This window comes from Abramis brama, assembly GCF_963993115.1.
Source record: "Abramis brama genome assembly, chromosome: 18".
Lineage (NCBI taxonomy): Eukaryota > Metazoa > Chordata > Actinopteri > Cypriniformes > Leuciscidae > Abramis > Abramis brama.
Genome location: NC_139980.1, coordinates 35,756,283 through 35,780,664, shown reverse-complemented (window position 1 = coordinate 35,780,664; position 24,382 = coordinate 35,756,283). Strand labels below are relative to the sequence as shown.

General features: G+C 46.5%; 2 protein-coding genes across 4 annotated transcripts in view; both read left to right on the top strand.

The window, feature by feature from the left end:
• The window catches only part of evlb (Enah/Vasp-like b), a 39,181-nt gene extending 26,132 nt beyond the window's left edge, over positions 1–13,049 (top strand). For both annotated transcript variants that reach the window (XM_084090552.1, XM_084090551.1), the window contains exons 6-13: positions 1–166; positions 521–621; positions 760–802; positions 1,929–1,962; positions 9,783–9,843; positions 9,930–9,990; positions 10,055–10,112; positions 12,596–13,049. The exon at positions 1–166 is cut by the window's left edge and continues 94 nt beyond it. In XM_084090552.1, the coding sequence (XP_083946678.1) occupies positions 1–166; positions 521–621; positions 760–802; positions 1,929–1,962; positions 9,783–9,843; positions 9,930–9,990; positions 10,055–10,112; positions 12,596–12,633 (562 nt within the window). In that variant the 3' untranslated portion in view covers positions 12,634–13,049. The remainder of the gene's footprint in view (positions 167–520; positions 622–759; positions 803–1,928; positions 1,963–9,782; positions 9,844–9,929; positions 9,991–10,054; positions 10,113–12,595) is intronic.
• Positions 13,050–15,144: 2,095 nt separating this feature from the next.
• yy1b (YY1 transcription factor b) lies at positions 15,145–22,630 on the top strand. 2 transcript variants are annotated; one of them, XM_084091880.1, is made up of 6 exons: positions 15,185–15,843; positions 16,554–16,716; positions 18,509–18,553; positions 18,724–18,784; positions 18,867–19,025; positions 21,816–22,630. In XM_084091880.1, the coding sequence occupies exons 1-6, from the start codon at positions 15,351–15,353 to the stop codon at positions 21,996–21,998; spliced, it is 1,104 nt and encodes a 367-aa protein (XP_083948006.1). In that variant the 5' UTR covers positions 15,185–15,350; the 3' UTR covers positions 21,999–22,630. The 2 variants fall into 2 exon arrangements, with proteins under 2 accessions (XP_083948005.1, XP_083948006.1); XM_084091879.1 differs by lacking the exon at positions 18,509–18,553 and having other exon boundaries at positions 15,145–15,843.
• The last annotated feature ends 1,752 nt before the right edge of the window (positions 22,631–24,382 follow it).

The window sequence follows — 24,382 nt, the reverse complement described above, 5'->3', positions numbered from 1 at the left end:
CCCCCCGCCCGGGCCCCCGCCCCCCTCTGCCGGGGCTCCGCCCCCTCCCCCGCCCCCTTTGCCCGTGTGTGGGTACGGGGGCCCCGGGGCCGCGCAGGACGACGGTCAGGGCCCCACAGGACTCGCCGCCATGATCGCCGGAGCCAAACTGCGCCGCGTCAATCGGGTCTGTCAGAACCTCACTCACAACAACAACTGCAAAACATGATCATATTCAGCTTCGTTATCAGCATCGAGGGTTCCATGAAGAACCTTGAACATCCATTAGATTAAGAAATGCTCTAAAACATGCTTTTTTTTAATAAGGTTATTTAGGTTTTTACGTGATAAATAACTCAACCCCTGGGTTGTTACGTCTGACCCAGGACCTGGGTTACACAAAAACTACCCAAACACTGAAAAAATAACCCCAAAAAATGTGTGTAGAGTATAGAACCAGAACTCCAAAAACACATCCCACATTCTGCATGAAATCCCTAAAGAAGGCAGTGACTGACCTGAGCGCGCGGTGTGTCCTCAGCCCGAGGAGAACTCCTCTTCCGGAGCCAAGAGCGAAGCCAACCGGACGAGTGGCGGGAGTGGAGGCCTGATGGAGGAGATGAACGCGCTGCTCGCACGCAGGTGAGGACACACACCACAGATGATGATTGACAGGTCACTGCCGAGTAGCTCCGCCCACTCTCACGTCTCATCGGCACTGTCTGTGTATATAGACATCAGATACACACACTCACACACCCTGTTTATTTCCCATGACAGACGGAAAGCAGCGGATGAGAAGAAGGATGGAGACAGCCAGACCGTGAGTGCACAGCTGGCCTGATGAGTGCAGAGGGAGATCAGGAGTGATGTAGACAGTGCATCACACCTTTGATTTCTGATTCCTTCATTAATGATTAATGAACTTCTATGAAAAAGCTAATTAAAAAAAATCCAAAGTTAAAATAAATAAAAGTGACTGCACAATTGATCAAAGTAAAGATCAAATCATTATCATCTCTGAGTTTAATGTGCAGTTTAGGAATGTATTGTGCATAAGATTGACTTTATTTACACATTCCTACAATTGGACAAGAAGTTAAAAAAATTCAAGAATTTAAGACATAAATAATATATTAGTATTAGACCTAGAATTATCAAATATCATACCGGTATATTTTTTTTACATTTTACATGACAATTGTAATGTACAACAGTAGTTCTGTACATTTATATCTTAATTTGTATAATTAGCCAACACAATAATAATATAATAATAAAAAGACCTATACATGTGCAGCACTGTTTATAAATCATTTTAATTGAAAACTATATCTAAATAAAACACTTGCTAAGATCTTATCATGTGATCATTAACTGTGAATATGCGCTCAAAAAATAATTATGCATTTTAAATTGCATATAAAATTGCAAAGTCTGAACATAAACAAATGTCATGCATATTCATCCGTCATACAGTAGATGAAACCAGTCAGAGTTCATAATAGTGCTCATAATCTGAATGTGTTTTAAATAAGTGTATATATTTATCAATTAATCCAATTTGTTTCAATCTCATATATTTTAACTGATTTAATATCGCTTGTTCCACTGCTAGCCGTATTTTAATGATGTTCATGCTTTTAACTGAATAAATGTAATTGTTTTCACAATGAACAGATGTATTCTGATTCTAATCAAGTTTGAAAATATGAATATTTAAATTGAAAAGTAATAGCTAATAATAAACTATACCATGATTTTTTGAGTCAGTTTATGTTAAAACTGAGGAAATGAGTGGAAATTTTTAAATGCAATTCAAATACATGAATCTTAAATGTAGGCGTTTGTTGAGTGTTGTTGAATGATTGAAGTATTAATATTAATATTGCACATGACGGGGTTGTGATGTCAGTGTTATTGCCTTGAATGATTCTGATGTCTTGCAGGACGATCTGAACTCTCGTGGCCAGAATGCTTCAGGTAAATGATGACATCATCATAAACCACATTTACACTGCAGATCTTCTTTAACAGTGACCCGTGTCCAATATCTGCACTTACACGACATACACTCGAGGAAACAACACAAGCTCGACAAACTGAACCAGAAACACAAGTAGAATTGCAGTGGACGCAGACGAAATGATAATACAAACTTATGCTCTCTGCACCATCTTTACATGGACGTGATTCGAACAGGTTTAATGGTCCTGTAAAAAATGGTCACACTTGCGCTCCTCGCGGTCAGAAACGAGCGCATTGGAAATTAATGAGACGAATTTCCTCTAGTGGAAGCGTTTGGTACTGCAGCCGAACAACATCTCACTGAAAGATAATTTTTTGAGATATCAACCACAACTTGTTAAGAATTGTGGCTTTGATTTTTACACAGTTTTAGCGTAAAACATGTTTAAGAAAATATATATTTATATAAAAATTGACACAAAACACAACAATTCACACAACAAAACAACTTTTTTCAAGTTATTTTTTTTACTTTCACTTCAAGGTGCTCTAAGCGATGTCACGCGTTTTTTAGGCCAAAACATTGTTTGTCACACCAGCAAACATCTCCTCACTGTCCGCTAGCGCCTGTCCCCTGAACACACACACTGTCCGCTAGCGCCTGTCCCCTGAACGCACTCACTGTCCGCTAGCGCCTGTCCCCTGAACACACACACTGTCCGCTAGCGCCTGTCCCCTGAACACACACACTGTCCGCTAGCGCCTGTCCCCTGAACACACTCACTGTCCGCTAGTCCCCTGAACACACTCACTGTCCGCTAGCGCCTGTCCCCTGAACACACACACTGTCCGCTAGCGCCTGTCCCCTGAACACACTCACTGTCCGCTAGCGCCTGTCCCCTGAACACACACACTGTCCGCTAGTCCCCTGAACACACTCACTGTCCGCTAGCGCCTGTCCCCTGAACACACTCACTGTCCGCTAGCGCCTGTCCCCTGAACACACTCACTGTCCGCTAGCGCCTGTCCCCTGAACACACACACTGTCCGCTAGCGCCTGTCCCCTGAACACACACACTGTCCGCTAGCGCCTGTCCCCTGAACACACACACTGTCCGCTAGCGCCTGTCCCCTGAACACACTCACTGTCCGCTAGCGCCTGTCCCCTGAACACACACACTGTCCGCTAGCGCCTGTCCCCTGAACACACACACTGTCCGCTAGCGCCTGTCCCCTGAACACACTCACTGTCCGCTAGCGCCTGTCCCCTGAACACACTCACTGTCCGCTAGCGCCTGTCCCCTGAACACACACACTGTCCGCTAGTCCCCTGAACACACTCACTGTCCGCTAGCGCCTGTCCCCTGAACACACACACTGTCCGCTAGCGCCTGTCCCCTGAACACACTCACTGTCCGCTAGCGCCTGTCCCCTGAACACACACACTGTCCGCTAGTCCCCTGAACACACTCACTGTCAGCTAGCGCCTGTCCCCTGAACACACTCACTGTCCGCTAGCGCCTGTCCCCTGAACACACTCACTGTCAGCTAGCGCCTGTCCCCTGAACACACTCACTGTCCGCTAGCGCCTGTCCCCTGAACACACTCACTGTCCGCTAGCGCCTGTCCCCTGAACACACACACTGTCCGCTAGCGCCTGTCCCCTGAAAACACTCACTGTCCGCTAGCGCCTGTCCCCTGAACACACACACTGTCCGCTAGTCCCCTGAACACACTCACTGTCCGCTAGCGCCTGTCCCCTGAACACACTCACTGTCCGCTAGCGCCTGTCCCCTGAACACACTCACTGTCCGCTAGCGCCTGTCCCCTGAACACACTCACTGTCCGCTAGCGCCTGTCCCCTGAACACACACACTGTCCGCTAGCGCCTGTCCCCTGAACACACACACTGTCCGCTAGCGCATGTCCCCTGAACACACTCACTGTCCGCTAGCGCCTGTCCCCTGAACACACTCACTGTCCGCTAGTCCCCTGAACACACACACTGTCCGCTAGTCCCCTGAACACACTCACTGTCCGCTAGCGCCTGTCCCCTGAACGCACACACTGTCCGCTAGCGCCTGTCCCCTGAACACACTCACTGTCCGCTAGCGCCTGTCCCCTGAACACACACACTGTCCGCTAGTCCCCTGAACACACTCACTGTCCGCTAGCGCCTGTCCCCTGAACACACTCACTGTCCGCTAGCGCCTGTCCCCTGAACACACTCACTGTCCGCTAGCGCCTGTCCCCTGAACACACACACTGTCCGCTAGCGCCTGTCCCCTGAACACACACACTGTCCGCTAGCGCCTGTCCCCTGAACACACACACTGTCCGCTAGCGCCTGTCCCCTGAACACACTCACTGTCCGCTAGCGCCTGTCCCCTGAACACACACACTGTCCGCTAGCGCCTGTCCCCTGAACACACTCACTGTCCGCTAGCGCCTGTCCCCTGAACACACACACTGTCCGCTAGCGCCTGTCCCCTGAACACACTCACTGTCCGCTAGCGCCTGTCCCCTGAACACACACACTGTCCGCTAGTCCCCTGAACACACTCACTGTCCGCTAGCGCCTGTCCCCTGAACACACACACTGTCCGCTAGCGCCTGTCCCCTGAACACACACACTGTCCGCTAGTCCCCTGAACACACTCACTGTCCGCTAGCGCCTGTCCCCTGAACACACACACTGTCCGCTAGCGCCTGTCCCCTGAACACACACACTGTCCGCTAGCCCTGTCCCCTGAACACACACACTGTCCGCTAGCGCCTGTCCCCTGAACACACACACTGTCCGCTAGCGCCTGTCCCCTGAACGCACTCACTGTCCGCTAGCGCCTGTCCCCTGAACGCACTCACTGTCCGCTAGCGCCTGTCCCCTGAACGCACTCACTGTCCCCTGGCGCCTGTCCCCTGAACGCACTCACTGTCCGCTAGCGCCTGTCCCCTGAACGCACTCACTGTCCGCTAGCGCCTGTCCCCTGAACGCACTCACTGTCCGCTAGCGCCTGTCCCCTGAACGCACTCACTGTCCCCTGGCGCCTGTCCCCTGAACGCACTCACTGTCCGCTAGCGCCTGTCCCCTGAACGCACACACTGTCCGCTAGCGCCTGTCCCCTGAACACACACACTGTCCCCTGGCGCCTGTCCCCTGAACACACACACACTGTCCGCTAGCGCCTGTCCCCTGAACACACTCACTGTCCGCTAGCGCCTGTCCCCTGAACGCACACACTGTCCGCTAGCGCCTGTCCCCTGAACACACTCACTGTCCGCTAGCGCCTGTCCCCTGAACACACTCACTGTCCGCTAGCGCCTGTCCCCTGAACACACACACTGTCCGCTAGCGCCTGTCCCCTGGCGCCTGTCCCCTGAACACACACACTGTCCGCTAGCGCCTGTCCCCTGAACACACTCACTGTCCGCTAGCGCCTGTCCCCTGAACACACACACTGTCCCCTGGCGCCTGTCCCCTGAACACACACACTGTCCCCTGGCGCCTGTCCCCTGAACGCACACACTGTCCGCTAGCGCCTGTCCCCTGAACACACTCACTGTCCGCTAGCGCCTGTCCCCTGAACACACACACTGTCCCCTGGCGCCTGTCCCCTGAACGCACACACTGTCCCCTGGCGCCTGTCCCCTGAACACACACACTGTCCCCTGGCGCCTGTCCCCTGAACGCACACACTGTCCGCTAGCGCCTGTCCCCTGAACGCACTCACTGTCCGCTAGCGCCTGTCCCCTGAACACACACACTGTCCGCTAGCGCCTGTCCCCTGAACGCACACACTGTCCGCTAGCGCCTGTCCCCTGAACGCACTCACTGTCCGCTAGCGCCTGTCCCCTGAACGCACACACTGTCCGCTAGCGCCTGTCCCCTGAACGCACTCACTGTCCGCTAGCGCCTGTCCCCTGAACACACACACTGTCCCCTGGCGCCTGTCCCCTGAACACACACACTGTCCCCTGGCGCCTGTCCCCTGAACGCACACACTGTCCGCTAGCGCCTGTCCCCTGAACACACTCACTGTCCGCTAGCGCCTGTCCCCTGAACACACTCACTGTCCCCTGGCGCCTGTCCCCTGAACGCACACACTGTCCCCTGGCGCCTGTCCCCTGAACACACACACTGTCCGCTAGCGCCTGTCCCCTGAACACACACACTGTCCGCTAGCGCCTGTCCCCTGAACGCACACACTGTCCGCTAGCGCCTGTCCCCTGAACGCACTCACTGTCCGCTAGCGCCTGTCCCCTGAACGCACACACTGTCCGCTAGCGCCTGTCCCCTGAACACACTCACTGTCCGCTAGCGCCTGTCCCCTGAACACACTCACTGTCCGCTAGCGCCTGTCCCCTGAACACACTCACTGTCCGCTAGCGCCTGTCCCCTGAACACACTCACTGTCCGCTAGCGCCTGTCCCCTGAACACACTCACTGTCCGCTAGCGCCTGTCCCCTGAACACACACACTGTCCGCTAGTCCCCTGAACACACTCACTGTCCGCTAGCGCCTGTCCCCTGAACACACTCACTGTCCGCTAGCGCCTGTCCCCTGAACACACACACTGTCCGCTAGTCCCCTGAACACACTCACTGTCCGCTAGCGCCTGTCCCCTGAACACACACACTGTCCGCTAGCGCCTGTCCCCTGAACGCACTCACTGTCCGCTAGCGCCTGTCCCCTGAACGCACTCACTGTCCGCTAGCGCCTGTCCCCTGAACGCACTCACTGTCCGCTAGCGCCTGTCCCCTGAACACACTCACTGTCCCCTGGCGCCTGTCCCCTGAACGCACTCACTGTCCGCTAGCGCCTGTCCCCTGAACGCACTCACTGTCCGCTAGCGCCTGTCCCCTGAACGCACTCACTGTCCGCTAGCGCCTGTCCCCTGAACACACACACTGTCCCCTGGCGCCTGTCCCCTGAACACACTCACTGTCCCCTGGCGCCTGTCCCCTGAACGCACTCACTGTCCCCTGGCGCCTGTCCCCTGAACACACACACTGTCCCCTGAACGCACTCACTGTCCCCTGGCGCCTGTCCCCTGAACACACACACTGTCCGCTAGCGCCTGTCCCCTGAACACACTCACTGTCCCCTGGCGCCTGTCCCCTGAACGCACTCACTGTCCGCTAGCGCCTGTCCCCTGAACACACACACTGTCCCCTGGCGCCTGTCCCCTGAACACACACACTGTCCCCTGGCGCCTGTCCCCTGAACGCACTCACTGTCCGCTAGCGCCTGTCCCCTGAACGCACTCACTGTCCGCTAGCGCCTGTCCCCTGAACACACTCACTGTCCCCTGGCGCCTGTCCCCTGAACGCACTCACTGTCCGCTAGCGCCTGTCCCCTGAACGCACTCACTGTCCGCTAGCGCCTGTCCCCTGAACGCACTCACTGTCCGCTAGCGCCTGTCCCCTGAACACACACACTGTCCCCTGGCGCCTGTCCCCTGAACACACTCACTGTCCCCTGGCGCCTGTCCCCTGAACGCACTCACTGTCCCCTGGCGCCTGTCCCCTGAACACACACACTGTCCCCTGAACGCACTCACTGTCCCCTGAACACACACACTGTCCGCTAGCGCCTGTCCCCTGAACACACACACTGTCCCCTGGCGCCTGTCCCCTGAACACACTCACTGTCCCCTGGCGCCTGTCCCCTGAACGCACTCACTGTCCCCTGGCGCCTGTCCCCTGAACACACACACTGTCCCCTGAACGCACTCACTGTCCCCTGGCGCCTGTCCCCTGAACACACACACTGTCCGCTAGCGCCTGTCCCCTGAACACACTCACTGTCCCCTGGCGCCTGTCCCCTGAACGCACTCACTGTCCGCTAGCGCCTGTCCCCTGAACACACACACTGTCCCCTGGCGCCTGTCCCCTGAACACACACACTGTCCCCTGGCGCCTGTCCCCTGAACGCACTCACTGTCCCCTGGCGCCTGTCCCCTGAACACACACACTGTCCGCTAGCGCCTGTCCCCTGAACACACACACTGTCCGCTAGCGCCTGTCCCCTGAACACACTCACTGTCCGCTAGCGCCTGTCCCCTGAACGCACACACTGTCCGCTAGCGCCTGTCCCCTGAACACACACACTGTCCCCTGGCGCCTGTCCCCTGAACACACACACACTGTCCGCTAGCGCCTGTCCCCTGAACACACTCACTGTCCGCTAGCGCCTGTCCCCTGAACGCACACACTGTCCGCTAGCGCCTGTCCCCTGAACACACTCACTGTCCGCTAGCGCCTGTCCCCTGAACACACTCACTGTCCGCTAGCGCCTGTCCCCTGAACACACACACTGTCCGCTAGCGCCTGTCCCCTGGCGCCTGTCCCCTGAACAAACACACTGTCCCCTGGCGCCTGTCCCCTGAACACACTCACTGTCCGCTAGCGCCTGTCCCCTGAACACACTCACTGTCCGCTAGCGCCTGTCCCCTGAACACACACACTGTCCGCTAGCGCCTGTCCCCTGGCGCCTGTCCCCTGAACAAACACACTGTCCGCTAGCGCCTGTCCCCTGAACACACTCACTGTCCGCTAGCGCCTGTCCCCTGAACACACTCACTGTCCACTAGCGCCTGTCCCCTGAACACACACACTGTCCCCTGGCGCCTGTCCCCTGAACACACTCACTGTCCGCTAGCGCCTGTCCCCTGAACACACACACTGTCCCCTGGCGCCTGTCCCCTGAACGCACACACTGTCCGCTAGCGCCTGTCCCCTGAACACACTCACTGTCCGCTAGCGCCTGTCCCCTGAACACACTCACTGTCCGCTAGCGCCTGTCCCCTGAACACACACACTGTCCCCTGGCGCCTGTCCCCTGAACGCACACACTGTCCGCTAGCGCCTGTCCCCTGAACACACACACTGTCCCCTGGCGCCTGTCCCCTGAACACACTCACTGTCCGCTAGCGCCTGTCCCCTGAACACACACACTGTCCCCTGGCGCCTGTCCCCTGAACGCACACACTGTCCGCTAGCGCCTGTCCCCTGAACACACTCACTGTCCCCTGGCGCCTGTCCCCTGAACGCACTCACTGTCCGCTAGCGCCTGTCCCCTGAACACACACACTGTCCCCTGGCGCCTGTCCCCTGAACGCACACACTGTCCGCTAGCGCCTGTCCCCTGAACACACTCACTGTCCGCTAGCGCCTGTCCCCTGAACACACACACTGTCCCCTGGCGCCTGTCCCCTGAACGCACACACTGTCCCCTGGCGCCTGTCCCCTGAACACACTCACTGTCCGCTAGCGCCTGTCCCCTGAACACACACACTGTCCCCTGGCGCCTGTCCCCTGAACGCACACACTGTCCGCTAGCGCCTGTCCCCTGAACACACACACTGTCCGACCACGAAACATAACAAACAGTGTTCCAGCCAATCACCAACAAGAGTGATGTGGAGGTGGGGGGGTTAGTGTGCGTGCACATGAAGGGGGGGTGGGGGGTGGAGGAGAGAGAAGCATGAAGAGGGAAGTTAGCTAGAGGAGAGATGTCCTAACAACGACAACGACTAACGTTACAATTATATTCTCTTGAATTTTGACATGGCCGACACACGACCAAAGAGACGACGTTCCGATGAACAAATAGCAAAGAAGAGGGAAAAGGAGAAGGAACACGCAAAGTCCCGAACTGACATCGGGGGAGGGGGCGGGATGAGGAGGAGGGAGGGTCGAGCTAGCCTACGTTTAGATTGACAATACTTCGAACGTCAACAAGAAGTGACGTCACCCAACATCGCTTAGAGCACTTCAGCAATAATCTGCCAAACTTCACTCTCTATGGTGTGTGTGTGTGTGTGTGTGTGCAGATGGAGCGAAGAAGCCGTGGGACCGAGCGAACTCAGCCGAGCGATCGTCGCTGGTGTCCAGGTGAGAGCAGGGGCGTTCACAGGAACACACACTGCTAACCGTAACACTGTACACGCTGGGATCATGTGACGCGTTTGCATCCGCAGGGTTCGTCCCGTGGGAAGCATCGGAGACTCCGACGCCTTAGACTTCGACAGGATGAAACAGGTACAGATCGAGCGTTCGTGATGCGCTTCTCTGCGCGCTTACTCACACGTGTTCTCGTCCACAGGAGATCCTGGAGGAAGTCGTTCGGGAACTGCACAAGGTGAAGGATGAGATCATTGATGGTACGTGGACTGAGTTCTTGTGTGTTTTAAGTGGCGTAACCAGGGTTTGAAATTAACTTTTTATATATTATAAAATTTGGATTTCATACATTCATTTCTTATTCAACCTCTTTTATAATTTTCACCAAACATGTGTTTTAGGTGGACAGATCAATACAAAAAACATTTAAAAAAATGTAGGATGTTGGAAAATAACAATGAATAAACAAATGATTTTTAATCTTCGCTATTGCTTCAATGCAAATGAACAAGCGCGTCGTCATTTGTAGCGTAGTGACGTGTGTGTTCAAGTAAGCCAGATATGAGCAGATTCTGTGCAATGCGCTGTATTTAATATATCATGACGACTCGCCAGTTGAGTATTTGCGCTAAATCTGCGCAATGCGCTGCATTTAATATATCATTGCGCTAAATCTGCGCAATGCGCTGCATTTAATATATCATGACGACTCGCCAGTTGAGTATTTGCGCTAAATCTGCGCAATGCGCTGCATTTAATATATCATGACGACTCGCCAGTTGAGTATTTGCGCTAAATCTGCGCAATGCGCTGCATTTAATATATCATGACGACTCGCCAGTTGAGTATTTGCGCTAAATCTGTGCAATGCGCTGCATTTAATATATCATGACGACTCGCCAGTTGAGTATTTGCGCTAAATCTGTGCAATGCGCTGCATTTAATATATCATGACGACTCGCCAGTTGAGTATTTGCGCTAAATCTGTGCAATGCGCTGCATTTAATATATCATGACGACTCGCCAGTTGAGTATTTGCGCTAAATCTGTGCAATGCGCTGCATTTAATATATCATGACGACTCGCCAGTTGAGTATTTGCGCTAAATCTGCGCAATGCGCTGCATTTAATATATCATGACGACTCGCCAGTTGAGTATTTGCGCTAAATCTGCGCAATGCGCTGCATTTAATATATCATGACGACTCGCCAGTTCAGTATTTGCGCTAAATCTGCGCAATGCGCTGCATTTAATATATCATGACGACTGGCCAGTTGAGTATTTGCGCTAAATCTGCGCAATGCGCTGCATTTAATATATCATGACGACTCGCCAGTTCAGTATTTGCGCTAAATCTGCGCAATGCGCTGCATTTAATATATCATGACGACTCGCCAGTTGAGTATTTGCGCTAAATCTGCGCAATGCGCTGCATTTAATATATCATGACGACTCGCCAGTTGAGTATTTGCGCTAAATCTGCGCAATGCGCTGCATTTAATATATCATGACGACTCGCCAGTTCAGTATTTGCGCTAAATCTGCGCAATGCGCTGCATTTAATATATCATGACGACTCGCCAGTTGAGTATTTGCGCTAAATCTGCGCAATGCGCTGCATTTAATATATCATGACGACTCGCCAGTTGAGTATTTGCGCTAAATCTGCGCAATGCGCTGCATTTAATATATCATGACGACTCGCCAGTTGAGTATTTGCGCTAAATCTGCGCAATGCGCTGCATTTAATATATCATGACGACTCGCCAGTTGAGTATTTGCGCTAAATCTGCGCAATGCGCTGCATTTAATATATCATGACGACTCGCCAGTTGAGTATTTGCGCTAAATCTGCGCAATGCGCTGCATTTAATATATCATGACGACTCGCCAGTTGAGTATTTGCGCTAAATCTGCGCAATGCGCTGCATTTAATATATCATGACGACTCGCCAGTTGAGTATTTGCGCTAAATCTGCGCAATGCGCTGCATTTAATATATCATGACGACTCGCCAGTTCAGTATTTGCGCTAAATCTGCGCAATGCGCTGCATTTAATATATCATGACGACTCGCCAGTTGAGTATTTGCGCTAAATCTGCGCAATGCGCTGCATTTAATATATCATGACGACTCGCCAGTTGAGTATTTGCGCTAAATCTGCGCAATGCGCTGCATTTAATATATCATGACGACTCGCCAGTTGAGTATTTGCGCTAAATCTGCGCAATGCGCTGCATTTAATATATCATGACGACTCGCCAGTTGAGTATTTGCGCTAAATCTGCGCAATGCGCTGTATTTAATATATCATGACGACTCGCCAGTTGAGTATTTGCGCTAAATCTGCGCAATGCGCTGCATTTAATATATCATGACGACTCGCCAGTTGAGTATTTGCGCTAAATCTGCGCAATGCGCTGTATTTAATATATCATGACGACTCGCCAGTTGAGTATTTGCGCTAAATCTGCGCAATGCGCTGTATTTAATATATCATGACGACTCGCCAGTTGAGTATTTGCGCTAAATCTGCGCAATGCGCTGTATTTAATATATCATGACGACTCGCCAGTTCAGTATTTGCGCTAAATCTGCGCAGATTTGACTTACAATAACTTCACCAGCAAAGTGAGTAAACATAAGTAACCTCAAATTGGCTAGTTATTTGACAGCGGGTGTTCATTTCAAACCCTGAGCATATCGATGGGAAACTGACGGCGTTTGCTCTTGTTTTCTAGCCATTAGACATGAACTCAGTAGAATCAGCACGACATAATGTCCATGTTTCCCGAGAGCCAAACCCACTGTAGCCGAGGAAGAGGAAGAAGAAGAAGAGGAAGAAGAAGAGGAAGAGGAAGAGGAAGAAGAAGAAGAAGAGGAGAAGGAGAAGGTTACGCCGTATTAAAGCCCACAGACGCTAATGCTAACGCAGCTCTAACGCGGCGAAGGACACTTGCACTGACCTTACTGTTCTCTGGAAGAAACTGAAGAAACTACACAAGTGTTTTTATGAGGTGTTGTTCTGTTCATTTTCTCTGCATTATTATTATTTTTTTATTATTATAGCTGTAGTAGTAGTGTTTTCATGTACACTACCGTTCAAAATGTTTAATGTTTTTAAAAGAAGTCTCTTCTGCTCACCAAGGCTGTATTTATTTGATTAAAAATACATTAAAAAACTGTAATATTGTTAAATATTATTCTAATGTAAATCATCTGTTGTCTATGTGAATATATAGTAAAGTGTAATTTATTCCTGTGATCAAAGCTGAATTTTCAGCATCATTACTCCAGTCTTCAGTGTCACATGATCCTTCAGGAATCACTCTAATATGATGATCTGATGCTCAAGAAACATTTATGATTATTATCACTGTTGAAAACAGTTATTTAAGTTATGTAATTTTAAGTATTTCTTGATGAATAGAAAGTTCAAAAGAACAGCATTGATCTGAAATATAATCTTTTGTAACATTATAAATGTCTTTACTGTCGCTTTTGATCAATTTAATTCATCCTTGATAAATAAAAGTATTGATTTCTTTTATTTCTTATTGATTTCTGAAGGATCATGTGACACTGAAGACTGGAGTAATGATGCTGAAAATTCAGCTTTGATCACAGGAATAAATTACACTTTACTATATATTCACATAGACAACAGATGATTTACATTAGAATAATATTTCACAATATTACAGTTTTTTTGTGTGTATTTTTAATCTATTAAATGCAGCTTTGGAGAGCAGAAGAGACTTCTTTTAAAAACATTTAAAATCTCACCGATCCAAAACTTTTGACTGGTAGTGTACAGTAGACGTAGGAATGAATAATAATAATAAAAATGATGATAATAATAATTGCACATCACTTTTAGTATTTTTTATTGCTCTTATTTTTTTTTTCCTTTGCTTTTGTTAAAAGATTCTCGTTACCTCTCAGTACATTTTTTTAAAGTTTTTTTTAATTTTTTTTTGCCATAAAAATATGTATTTAATCACCGAATGGGAGTTTTTGTCGGATCTCAACCGTTATTATTTCCGTCTGATGAAGAAACGCCGGAGTATTTGTGATCATGTTGTTAATAAAATGTTTATTGGCTGCAAGGATATGGTGAAGTATTGTTCTGTTTTATGATTTCTCTTTTTGACCAAGTGCTTCCTGGTTTTGAAAAAAAAAGGAAAAAAAGAATAAATAAATAAAAAATATATGTGGCATTTGAAAAGAACTGAAATAAAACTGTGACGGATGTGTTGGATGAAGTGTGAGTGTTTCTTTAAGAGCAATCTTCTGACCTTCAAATAAAGCAGAAACAATATTCATAAATGACAGAAATACACCAGCATCTGTTTCTGCTGACATTTGATTTTATGTTTAAAACCCACAACATTTGAAAATATTAACATAACTAAATCATATAATGTTATTTTTTTGGTATAAAATTCACATTTAATATTCAACGATTTAATTAACACTAATACACAGTGAAAATCTGGATTTTAAAATAATAATACAATAAGAGTTTCTGGTGACATTTATTTTCAGTTTAGAAATTATTAATATTGAAAATTAAATCAATCATAGGTTCATATATTCAAACAACTCAATTTATATTAATATTCAGTGAAAATCTGGATGATTATAATAATAATTGCATGATAATATATTAAAAAGTAAAAACAACACAGTTACAATATATTACACTAATATATCAATAAGAGATTTATTAAGAGATTTATTGTTGGTTCAGAAACGAAAACCCACAAACCATAGAAAAATAACAATATTTTCAAAATCATATTTTTATATATTCAAACAACTCAATATGTATTCAACATATTTGTTTAGTTATTTATTTAATCTGGGACCATACACATTAATAATACACGGAGAAGGTCCAGATTTAATTCAATTCACATTTATTTGTATAGCACTTTTCACAATACACAATTTAAAAGCAGCTTTACAGAAAATGCATGAGTCCATATTACAGTTTACAGTGATCTGTTATCAGAGGAACTGTCTAAGTTATATATTTCAGAAATGTACATATACAAAATCACAGTTAGCAACAAAAAATTATTAATTTAAACAATGTAATTAAGGCAGAAACAGCTATTTAGCCAAATTGCCATGTGTTTATCAGGATTTTAAAATAAAAATAATTTAATGAACACAATTAATACATTAAAATGTAAACACAACACGCATATAAAATAACAAAATGCATGTATTGTCTTTAGACGGATATACAGCCAATATGCGCGTGCACGCGAGCCCGACAGCCTCCTCTCGCGAGATTTGTAAGTGGAGCGTAGTAGTGGCGACGTGAATTCATGCGAGAAGTGGAGAGTTATTTGTGTTAACGGAGAGTGTGCGGGTATCAGGGGGTGTGTTGTGTTTGTGTGTATATGTGTGTGTTTGCGGGGCAGCGAGCGAGCGATTCGTGCGTTTAACGCAACAGCTAAAGCGAGCAAGCTGGCGGACTTCAACATGGCATCGGGCGAGACGCTGTACATCGAGGCGGACGGCTCGGAGATGCCCGCGGAGATCGTGGAGCTGCACGAGATCGAGGTGGAAACCATCGAGACTACGGTGATCGGCGGGGACGACGAGGACGAGCACCAGCCCATGATCGCGCTGCAGCCGCTGGGCACCGACGACCCGGGTCAGGTCCACCATCAGGAGGTGATCCTGGTCCAGACCCGGGAGGAGGTGGTCGGAGGGGACGACGGCTTCGAGGACCAGATCCTCATCCCGGTGCCCGTGCCCGGCGCGGAGGACGAGTACATCGGCCAGACTCTGCTGACAGTCGCGGGGAAGAGCTCCATGGGGCGGGTGGGGAAGAAAGCGGGTTCGGTGGGGAAGAAAGCGGGTAAACGGAGTTACCTGAGCGCGGCGGAGGCCAGCGGGAGGAAGTGGGAGCAGAAGCAGGTGCAGATCAAGACTCTGGAGGGCGAGTTCTCCGTCACGATGTGGGCATCGGGTGAGTGAGTGAATTTCTAGTGCCAGCAGGGCGTTGTCCGTCCGCAACACGTCCTCGATCCTTTTCATCTCTGAGACGTCTTCGCACCGAGAACGCGAACGCATCGGTCCGGGTGTTTTTGTTTTGAACGGAGGCCATGTTTTTATCAGCCGATGGGCGCCGCCATGTTCCCCGAGTCCAGTATGGCGGCCCGTAAACATGGCGACCGTGCAGCGGGTTGAAGATGGCGCGAGCGCGCGGCAGATGCTGAGTGTAGGCCGCGCGCGCTGCGGTTCCAGGAGACCGTTAAAGACCGTTAAACAGTCGCGCGGTTTGAATATCAGATTCAGCGGGCTGCGCTCGCGCCACTTTAGATTTAAAAATACGAGACGATTTATCACTCTTTTTTTTAACGTTTGGACCTGAAAGGAGCTGTGAAGGAGACCGAACTAATTTACTGTTGTGCGTGTGTTAACTAACTTAACTTACCTCTGCGGATCTACTTTTACGTGGTTAAAAGATTAAAATGTCATATTTATAGCAGAAATCATCGCGCGTTTGTGTTTATTTGGACTTTTGATGGTTTAAAAGTGGCTTGGAGTCGCTTGGATGACCCGGATGTGTCGCTGAGGTCGTTCGTGTAGAACCGGAGCTCCGTAGCGTATTAAACTCCACGACATTTCGAATCGTTGACTCTTTTGAACCCTTAATCATTCGGCTTTGTGTTTCAGATGACAAGAAGGACATCGATCATGAGACTGTGGTGGAGGAGCAGATCATCGGGGAAAACTCTCCTCCGGATTATTCCGAGTACTTGACGGGAAAGAAACTCCCGCCTGGAGGAATCCCGGGAATCGACCTGTCAGACCCGAAACAGCTGGCAGAGTTCGCCAGGTCAGAGACTCTCACGGTCACTGCTGAATAAAACCACTAAATGTGCAGGATTCACTTTAAAGGTAACCTGCTGTGTGTGATATATCAGGATCATAAATGAATCTGGACTCGGGGGCAAAGTAAGTGCTTCCGATATTAAATTGTGGGCAGAGAACTTTGGATATAAAGTAGGGGTGTAACAATACCCTCGTGTCACGATTCGATATTATTGCGATAATCCAAGACCTATGGTTAAAGGTTAACAAAAAATGAACTGAAATTCATAAAATGCTAAATTTGATATTACATTGTGGTTGTAAATGAGTAGATTTAGGCTTGGACTTGGTGCTGAAACCCAAAGCACAGGATAATAGAGACACCAGAATAAAAGATTCATGATTCTGAAGCTAAAATTACAGAATCATTTTAGACGAATATGTTTGCACTCTTTCACTGACTAGATATATTTAAAATAATGTAGGCCACTTTTTACTGGTAACATAAGCATTATCAGGACCCACAAATATTCCCCCATTGCATTATTATACACTATATTCAACATTTTATATATATAGTAGTTTAATGTAGTACTGACACTAAAACTATGTAAACTTGAACATTTTCACACAGTAATTTTCATTTTGGGGGAACTATCCACGGTACATATTGTTGCATTTTTGTATTGCGATATATTGTGACATGATATATTGTTACACCCCTAATATAAAGTGCAGCTGTCAGATCATATCTGTATTTATTTACTGTCTTAGATGTGAATCTGATGAAACTTTCAAGTCAGCTTGTGATCTGTGTGGATTAGGGCTGGGTATTGTTAAAAAAAATTAGATTTTAATATCGATAACGATACCTTGACTTCGATACCGGTTCCTGAACGATATTTTTTTTCGACACCAATTTTATGAAATCCGTTTTAACAAGATTATATTAAATATTACCTTAAAAAAAAAACTTTGGTTTTCTTTTCTTTTTTACAGACTCAATAACTCATATATGCCACTGGGGGGCGGAATATATGCCTCACGCATAAAGCTTAACACAAATCACTGGCAAAAGTAGCCTAATGATTATGAATGTTTTTTTTTTCCATAAACTAGTGTTTTCTGAGTCAGTGTTGACGTTGCTGACTCGTCATCTCCGCAGTATAACGAACGCACGTGCCTATAGAGAGAAATTCACCTTTCATTTGGATTACATAATCAGAGAGTATTTGTTTTCGAACCGGTCCGTTTGAGACATCTCAAGCTTTCCATATGCCTGTTCTCATGTCTGTGAGGCAAGTATCCTATACGCCGAGTTGGCAGCAATTATCTTCTCGCAAATACTGCATCGCGTGCTGTTAGCATCACACCTGGTGAAATGTCGCCACACTTTTGATCTTTTCCACATCTTTTCCATCGATGGGGTTTGGGACACGCTACAGCCTCACGTAACCGGCGTATTGACGTAAACTCGTGTTTTTCCTTGATGCCTCGCCACAGCCAATCATTCTGCATGCATATTGGTTCACTGACGTTGACGAGATTGACCCCTTAGGTATCAAAATTTGGTACCGAACGACAAGAGATTTTTTTTAAAACTCAATTTGGTCGGTGCCTAAAAAGAATCGAACTCGATACCCAGCCCTAGTGTGGATGCAGTGCCAATATCAGTTTCTGTGAAAATCTTTTTTTATTCATGTTTATCTTTTTGAAAGACATTAAACTGCAAGTAATAGGACGTTGGTCTTCTGAGATGGTTTGGACGCAGCATGTTTTTACGTGACATTTACTATGTTAGTTGTTTTGTTTCTCAGCCCCTTCGGTAACAGTGGCGGTCATTTTGCTCGTAGTCCCGTTCGGTAAGTCTAAGATTGGGGAATAACGTTACACTGGTCACATGAGGGGCTTTTTATTGGTCACTATAGAGTGTCACTGGGTAACTGCATCGACAAAGGGTGGAAGTGTTCTGAATATAATGAGCATTCTGGGTAATCTGTGATATTTGAGCATTGTCATCGTGTTTGTCTAGAATGAAGCCGAGGAAGTTCAAGGAGGACGATGCGCCTAGAACGATAGCCTGTCCACACAAGGTGAGCGGATCGATCCGTTTGTTTTCATCCGATCAAGGCTTGACGTGTGCAAACCGGTGTTTCTCTGCTGTGTTTCTCACAGGGATGCACTAAAATGTTCAGGGATAATTCAGCCATGAGGAAGCACCTTCACACGCACGGCCCGCGGGTTCACGTGTGCGCTGAGTGCGGAAAGGCCTTCGTGGAGAGCTCCAAATTAAAGCGCCATCAGCTGGTTCACACTGGAGAGAAACCCTTCCAGGTACGCCATCATGCACTCTATAAAATAAAGGTTCTTCAGTGGGTCATTGTGGAAAATGGGCTCTTTTAGATGCCTCCCTAAAAATTATCTTCCTCAAGTGAGGGACCCCTGCTTTAGATTATTAAAATGTTCTTCACGCTATGAAAAACACGGCCCTTTTAACTGATCACTGGCTACGTTTACATGCACAACTTTAGTTTCAGTCGGACTGAATTCATTCCGACTGATGAATCTGAATGTAGTGTTTACATGGACGCTAAACATGTGATCGGGTTGATGTGCGCGTTCATGTCACAAGCTTCAAATCAGAATATATTTTTTATTATTATTATACAGAGTTTCCCACTGTTTGTACTTAATAACTATTCTCCTACATTGGTTCTTTATTTGTTTAAAACAGCAGACTTAATATTGATGCATTTCTGGTCATAATTTGGAGATTTTGCTAATATTGATCACGCAGTAAAAATGCCCAAAACCAGTCGTGTGTGTGTGAGAGTCTGAAGCAGCACTGGAGGGCCGTTGTCCTGCTCCACTCCACACACGCAGAGAGAGGAGGATTATAGGAGGACGACGCACTCGTTTATACCACACTTTATTCAACAGGAGAACAGCTCGTTCAGCGCGTCACACGTCATTACGCTATTTCTACATCATTACACTATTTCTACGTCATTATGCTATTTCTACGTCATTGCGCTATTTCTAGGTCATTACGCTATTTCTACGTCATTACGCTATTTCTACGTCATTGCACTATTTCTACGTCATTATGCTATTTCTACGTCATTGCACTATTTCTACATCATTACGCTATTTCTACGTCATTACGCTATTTCTACGTCATTATGCTATTTCTACGTCATTGCACTATTTCTACATCATTACGCTATTTCTACGTCATTACGCTATTTCTACGTCATTACGCTATTTCTACGTCATTACGCTATTTCTACATCATTACGCTATTTCTACGTCATTACGCTATTTCTACGTCATTGCGCTATTTCTACGTCATTACGCTATTTCTACGTCATTGCACTATTTCTACGTCATTGCACTATTTCTACGTCATTACGCTATTTCTACGTCATTACGCTATTTCTACGTCATTACGCTATTTCTACGTCATTACGCTATTTCTACGTCATTACGCTATTTCTACGTCATTACGCTATTTCTACGTCATTACGCTATTTCCATGTCTTTTGCGTTCCATTACTAACGGATTATTTGGTTGCATGTAAACGTAGGCAGTGAAAGGTTCTGATCCAATTCAAACTGATTTGAGATGAGCGTCTAGAGTATTGAATGTATACCTTGATATTGATGCATCTGCTCTGAAATGTTCATGTATTAGAAACTGATGAGTTGCAGAATGACTCTGACTCACAGAAGTCTTACTATCTCAATGAAAAATGATGTTAAAGTCAGTGTTTTGAAACATACGGTTAGAGTTATTGCAGTTGCTCAACTGTCATTGCAACATTAACACTGAGCGCATTTACATGCACATTCTTAACCCGATTATACTTAAAGGATTAGTTCACGTCAGAATTAATTTTTCCTGATAGTTTACTCTCCCCACGTCATCTAAGATGTTCATGTCTGTCTATCTTCAGTGGAAAAGAAATGCAGGTTTTTGAGGAAAACACTCCAGGATGTTTCTCCATATAGTGTCTTCAATGGGGTCCAACGGGTCGATGGTCCAGATGTGAGTTTCAGTGCAGCTTCAAAGTCTCGACACGATCCAGCCGAGGAATAAGAGTCTCATCTAGACAAACCAGCGGACATTTTAGAACTAAATAATGAATGAATGAAGTTCAGAATAAAGCCACAGTACAACACACACACACACACCAGCTATAGTGGAGAGGAGAGAGTGACAGAGCCAGTTCAGTGGATGGGGATCATTAGGAGGCCATGATGTGTCCGGGTTACGCCGCTACTCTTTACCAGAAGTGCCAGGACCTCGGTGTTTAACGTCTCATCCGAAGGGCGGATGAACATACACATTTATGTACTTTTAACTACAAATGCTGGTCTTGCACTCGCTGTGATGCGACACACATTACGTAATCAGGTTGAAAGGTCAAGTGTGACGTAGGCGTAAGAACAGACCCAGTGTTTACAAAGAGAACGTGCAAAGACCGAGTCAAACGGCATTTACAAAAAAATAAAAGGTAAAACAACGATGTCGGACAATTTTGTTGGAGGAGAAAATTATAAGGAGTTTTTTGCCCTACTCTACATTTCTGAACTGGAACACGCGTGACCTTTCACCCTGATTACGCCGCATCACAGCGAGTGCAAGACCAACATCTGTGGTTAAAGTATATAAATGTTTATTTAGTTCTAAAATGTCCGCTGGTTTGCCTAGATGAGACTCTTATTCCTCGGCTGGATCGTGTCGAGACTTTGAAGCTGCACTGAAACTCACCCCATTGGAGACACTATATGGAGAAACATCCTGGAGTGTTTTCCTCAAAAACCTTCATTTCTTTTCCACTGAAGAAAGACAGACATGAACATCTTGGATGACGTGGGGAGAGTAAACTATCAGGAAATTTTAATTCTGAAGTGAACGACTCCTTTAAGCATTTACATCTTAGAGAATTTACGTTTTGTGTTGTGTTCCTTTAAATGTTCATTTCTTGGTCTTAAACGTGTATTCGAACCCCTCAATGCTGCGGTTTCTCGCTCTCAGCTCATGTTGAGCCAGTGAAGCTGCTGTGATATCGTGATGTGTGAAGCTCTTGTTTGTAACGGCCTCCTCTTCTCTCGGTGCAGTGCACGTTCGAGGGCTGCGGGAAGCGCTTCTCGCTGGACTTTAACCTGCGGACACACGTCAGAATACACACCGGGGACCGGCCCTACGTTTGCCCGTTCGACGGCTGCAATAAAAAGTTTGCTCAGTCCACCAACCTCAAATCACACATCCTCACACACGCCAAAGCCAAGAGCAGCCAATGAACTCGCGCGGAACCCTGGCGGCCGCAACGGACTAAACAAGCCAATCGGTCGAGCGCTTCGACTGATGATGATGATGATGATGATGATGCGAACCAGAACATCTTCATTTTTTCCCACTTTTACTTCAGTCTCTGGGCTTCATAGATATATAGCTTTTAATTTTCTATTTCTCCAAGTGTGCATATTGTACACTTATTTTTGGGATATGCTTCGTAATGCGACCTGAGAGTTTATGACACAGACTGAGTGATGATGCGTGTAAGAGATGCGTACGCTTCTGTGATGATCTGGTGTGTGTGTGTGTGTGTGTGTGTGTGTGTGTGTGTGTGTGTGTGTGTGTGTGTGTGTGTGTGTGTGTGTGTGTGTGTGTGTGTGTGTCTGGAACGGCTGTCGGGATCATGTGGAGTCGATCGCACCGCATCATTCACCACGGTAAACTGCAGTGTTACCTGTCCTTTCTTTTCTTTCTTAGAATGTATTGTAAAGGTCTGAACCATGAACTATCCTTTGTTAATATTTACACCTCACCTGTATTTCAGCAAACTACGATTAAAGAGGGGAAAACTCTGTTTATGGAGTCAAAATTACATTAAATGGAACTTTCAAACACTTAATAAACAGCAGCTTTTGGAGTTCAGTGTTATTTAGGCTATATAATAATATAGTATTTATTCATACAGTCAAAGCAAAAAATATTCAGACACCAGATCATTTCTGTAAGTGAGGAGAGCAGAATAAAGTAAACTGACATATTATACCCAAATCTTCTTCATTCAGTGACTACCAGTGACATTAATAAACATTTGGAAGCAAAAATGATTCGGACACTTTGAGCTGATCATGTTCTGCTGAAGTGTGTTTTGTCTGTAATTGCTAATGCTCTTTTTACACACAGACTGAACAACATGAAGCATTGCTTGGTGATTGGTTGAGCTAAACTGGTATTATCTAATTGTGTAGTTAAATATAACAGCTGACAGATATTCAACATAATTCATGTGTGAGACAGTCTAACAGAAGGACGGACAAAACCAGTCAAATATCCACTGAGTTCATAACTCTGAGTTCATAACTCATATTTTATCACCATTTTCTAAAGTATAGCGAATAAACTGTGATAATGTGAGAAATGTTGAAGGAGTCTGAATACATGTTGGTTTGACTGCATTTAGATTTTTTGTGTTTTTGTCATTTTATTTAAGAAATTCTAGTGATGCCCGATATATCGGTATCGGCCAATATATGTTCGTTTTTAATGTTATCGTTATCGGCCTGATAAGAAAATGTGTCCGATATATTAAAGCTGATAAATAATGCATTAGTTCCTTCAGCTGAGACTCTTCAGATGTTCAACATGATGGTTTGAAATATGACTGAATCACTTCAAAAAGGGAAATACAGTTCAGTGCAAGTCTGTCATATCGGCTTCATATAATTATCATGAGAACATCATGTTATAAGTGTGTGTCTGGGACGTGGATATAAGGCTGAGACTTTAGTTTCTGTAATCAGGCTCTCAAAAATGAAATAAGATTTAGATTTATCGGCCAATATATCGGTTATTGGCTTTCAAATATAAAGAGTTATCGTATCGGCTGAAACTTTCTATATATCTTTGTTTTAGTAATTCAACATAAACTTATTTTCGGTGACATTTCTAATTTATTTGATTTCATATTTTTAATTACCAAAAAAACAGACTGAAAAAACTTAATTTAGGATTTATTATGACCGCCGCTAGCGTAGCTGCGAAAGCGGTCATATAGGGATTGTCAAAGTTTTTTTGTTTTTTTTTCCGTCATCTACTGAATTTTCCGTCAACGATACCAGGGACACCGAAACACCGGGGAACATGAAATTTGGTGGGCATGTAGCCCCACTAGACTTTTACGGAAAAATTTCGTTTGGTCCCCGGGGGCCACTCCCCCCCCCGCGCTGGGCCCCCCCAAACCCAAAAAATGCAGTTTTTCCTAGATAACTACCTGAACCGTGGCACCGAGGATGAAGAAATTTTTATGGTATGTTGCTCTTAAGGGCCCACATCAACCTAGCCCATAATCACTCATTTGTGATTTGCGCCCCTCCCATAAAAAATGAAAATGCAATATTATTCTGCTATAATCGCCCCTATCTTCAGTTGAGATGTTCAGAACTGCACCATATTTCATGTGTATGATTAACTTGACATCCTCTGGGGGTATGCTAAGTTTCGTAGAATTTCATCCATGGGGGGGTATAAAATAAATTCATTTATGTGCACATTTAGTGACTGTACACTCATCGGCCTGTAGATGGTGGTGTTGAGCGAAGGGTTGCTGGTTTAGGATGAGACTGTCACACACACACATGCAGGAATACAAACAAACGCAAGCATGCACACACAC

Coding starts and splice junctions, on each gene's coding strand:
- yy1b (XM_084091880.1), top strand. CDS start 15,351: ATGGCATCGGGCGAGACGCTGTACATCGAGGCGGACGGCTCGGAGATG. Junction 16,717..18,508: donor CAGCTGGCAGAGTTCGCCAG/GTCAGAGACTCT, acceptor TTTGTTTCTCAG/CCCCTTCGGTAACAGTGGCG. Junction 18,554..18,723: donor TTTGCTCGTAGTCCCGTTCG/GTAAGTCTAAGA, acceptor GTGTTTGTCTAG/AATGAAGCCGAGGAAGTTCA.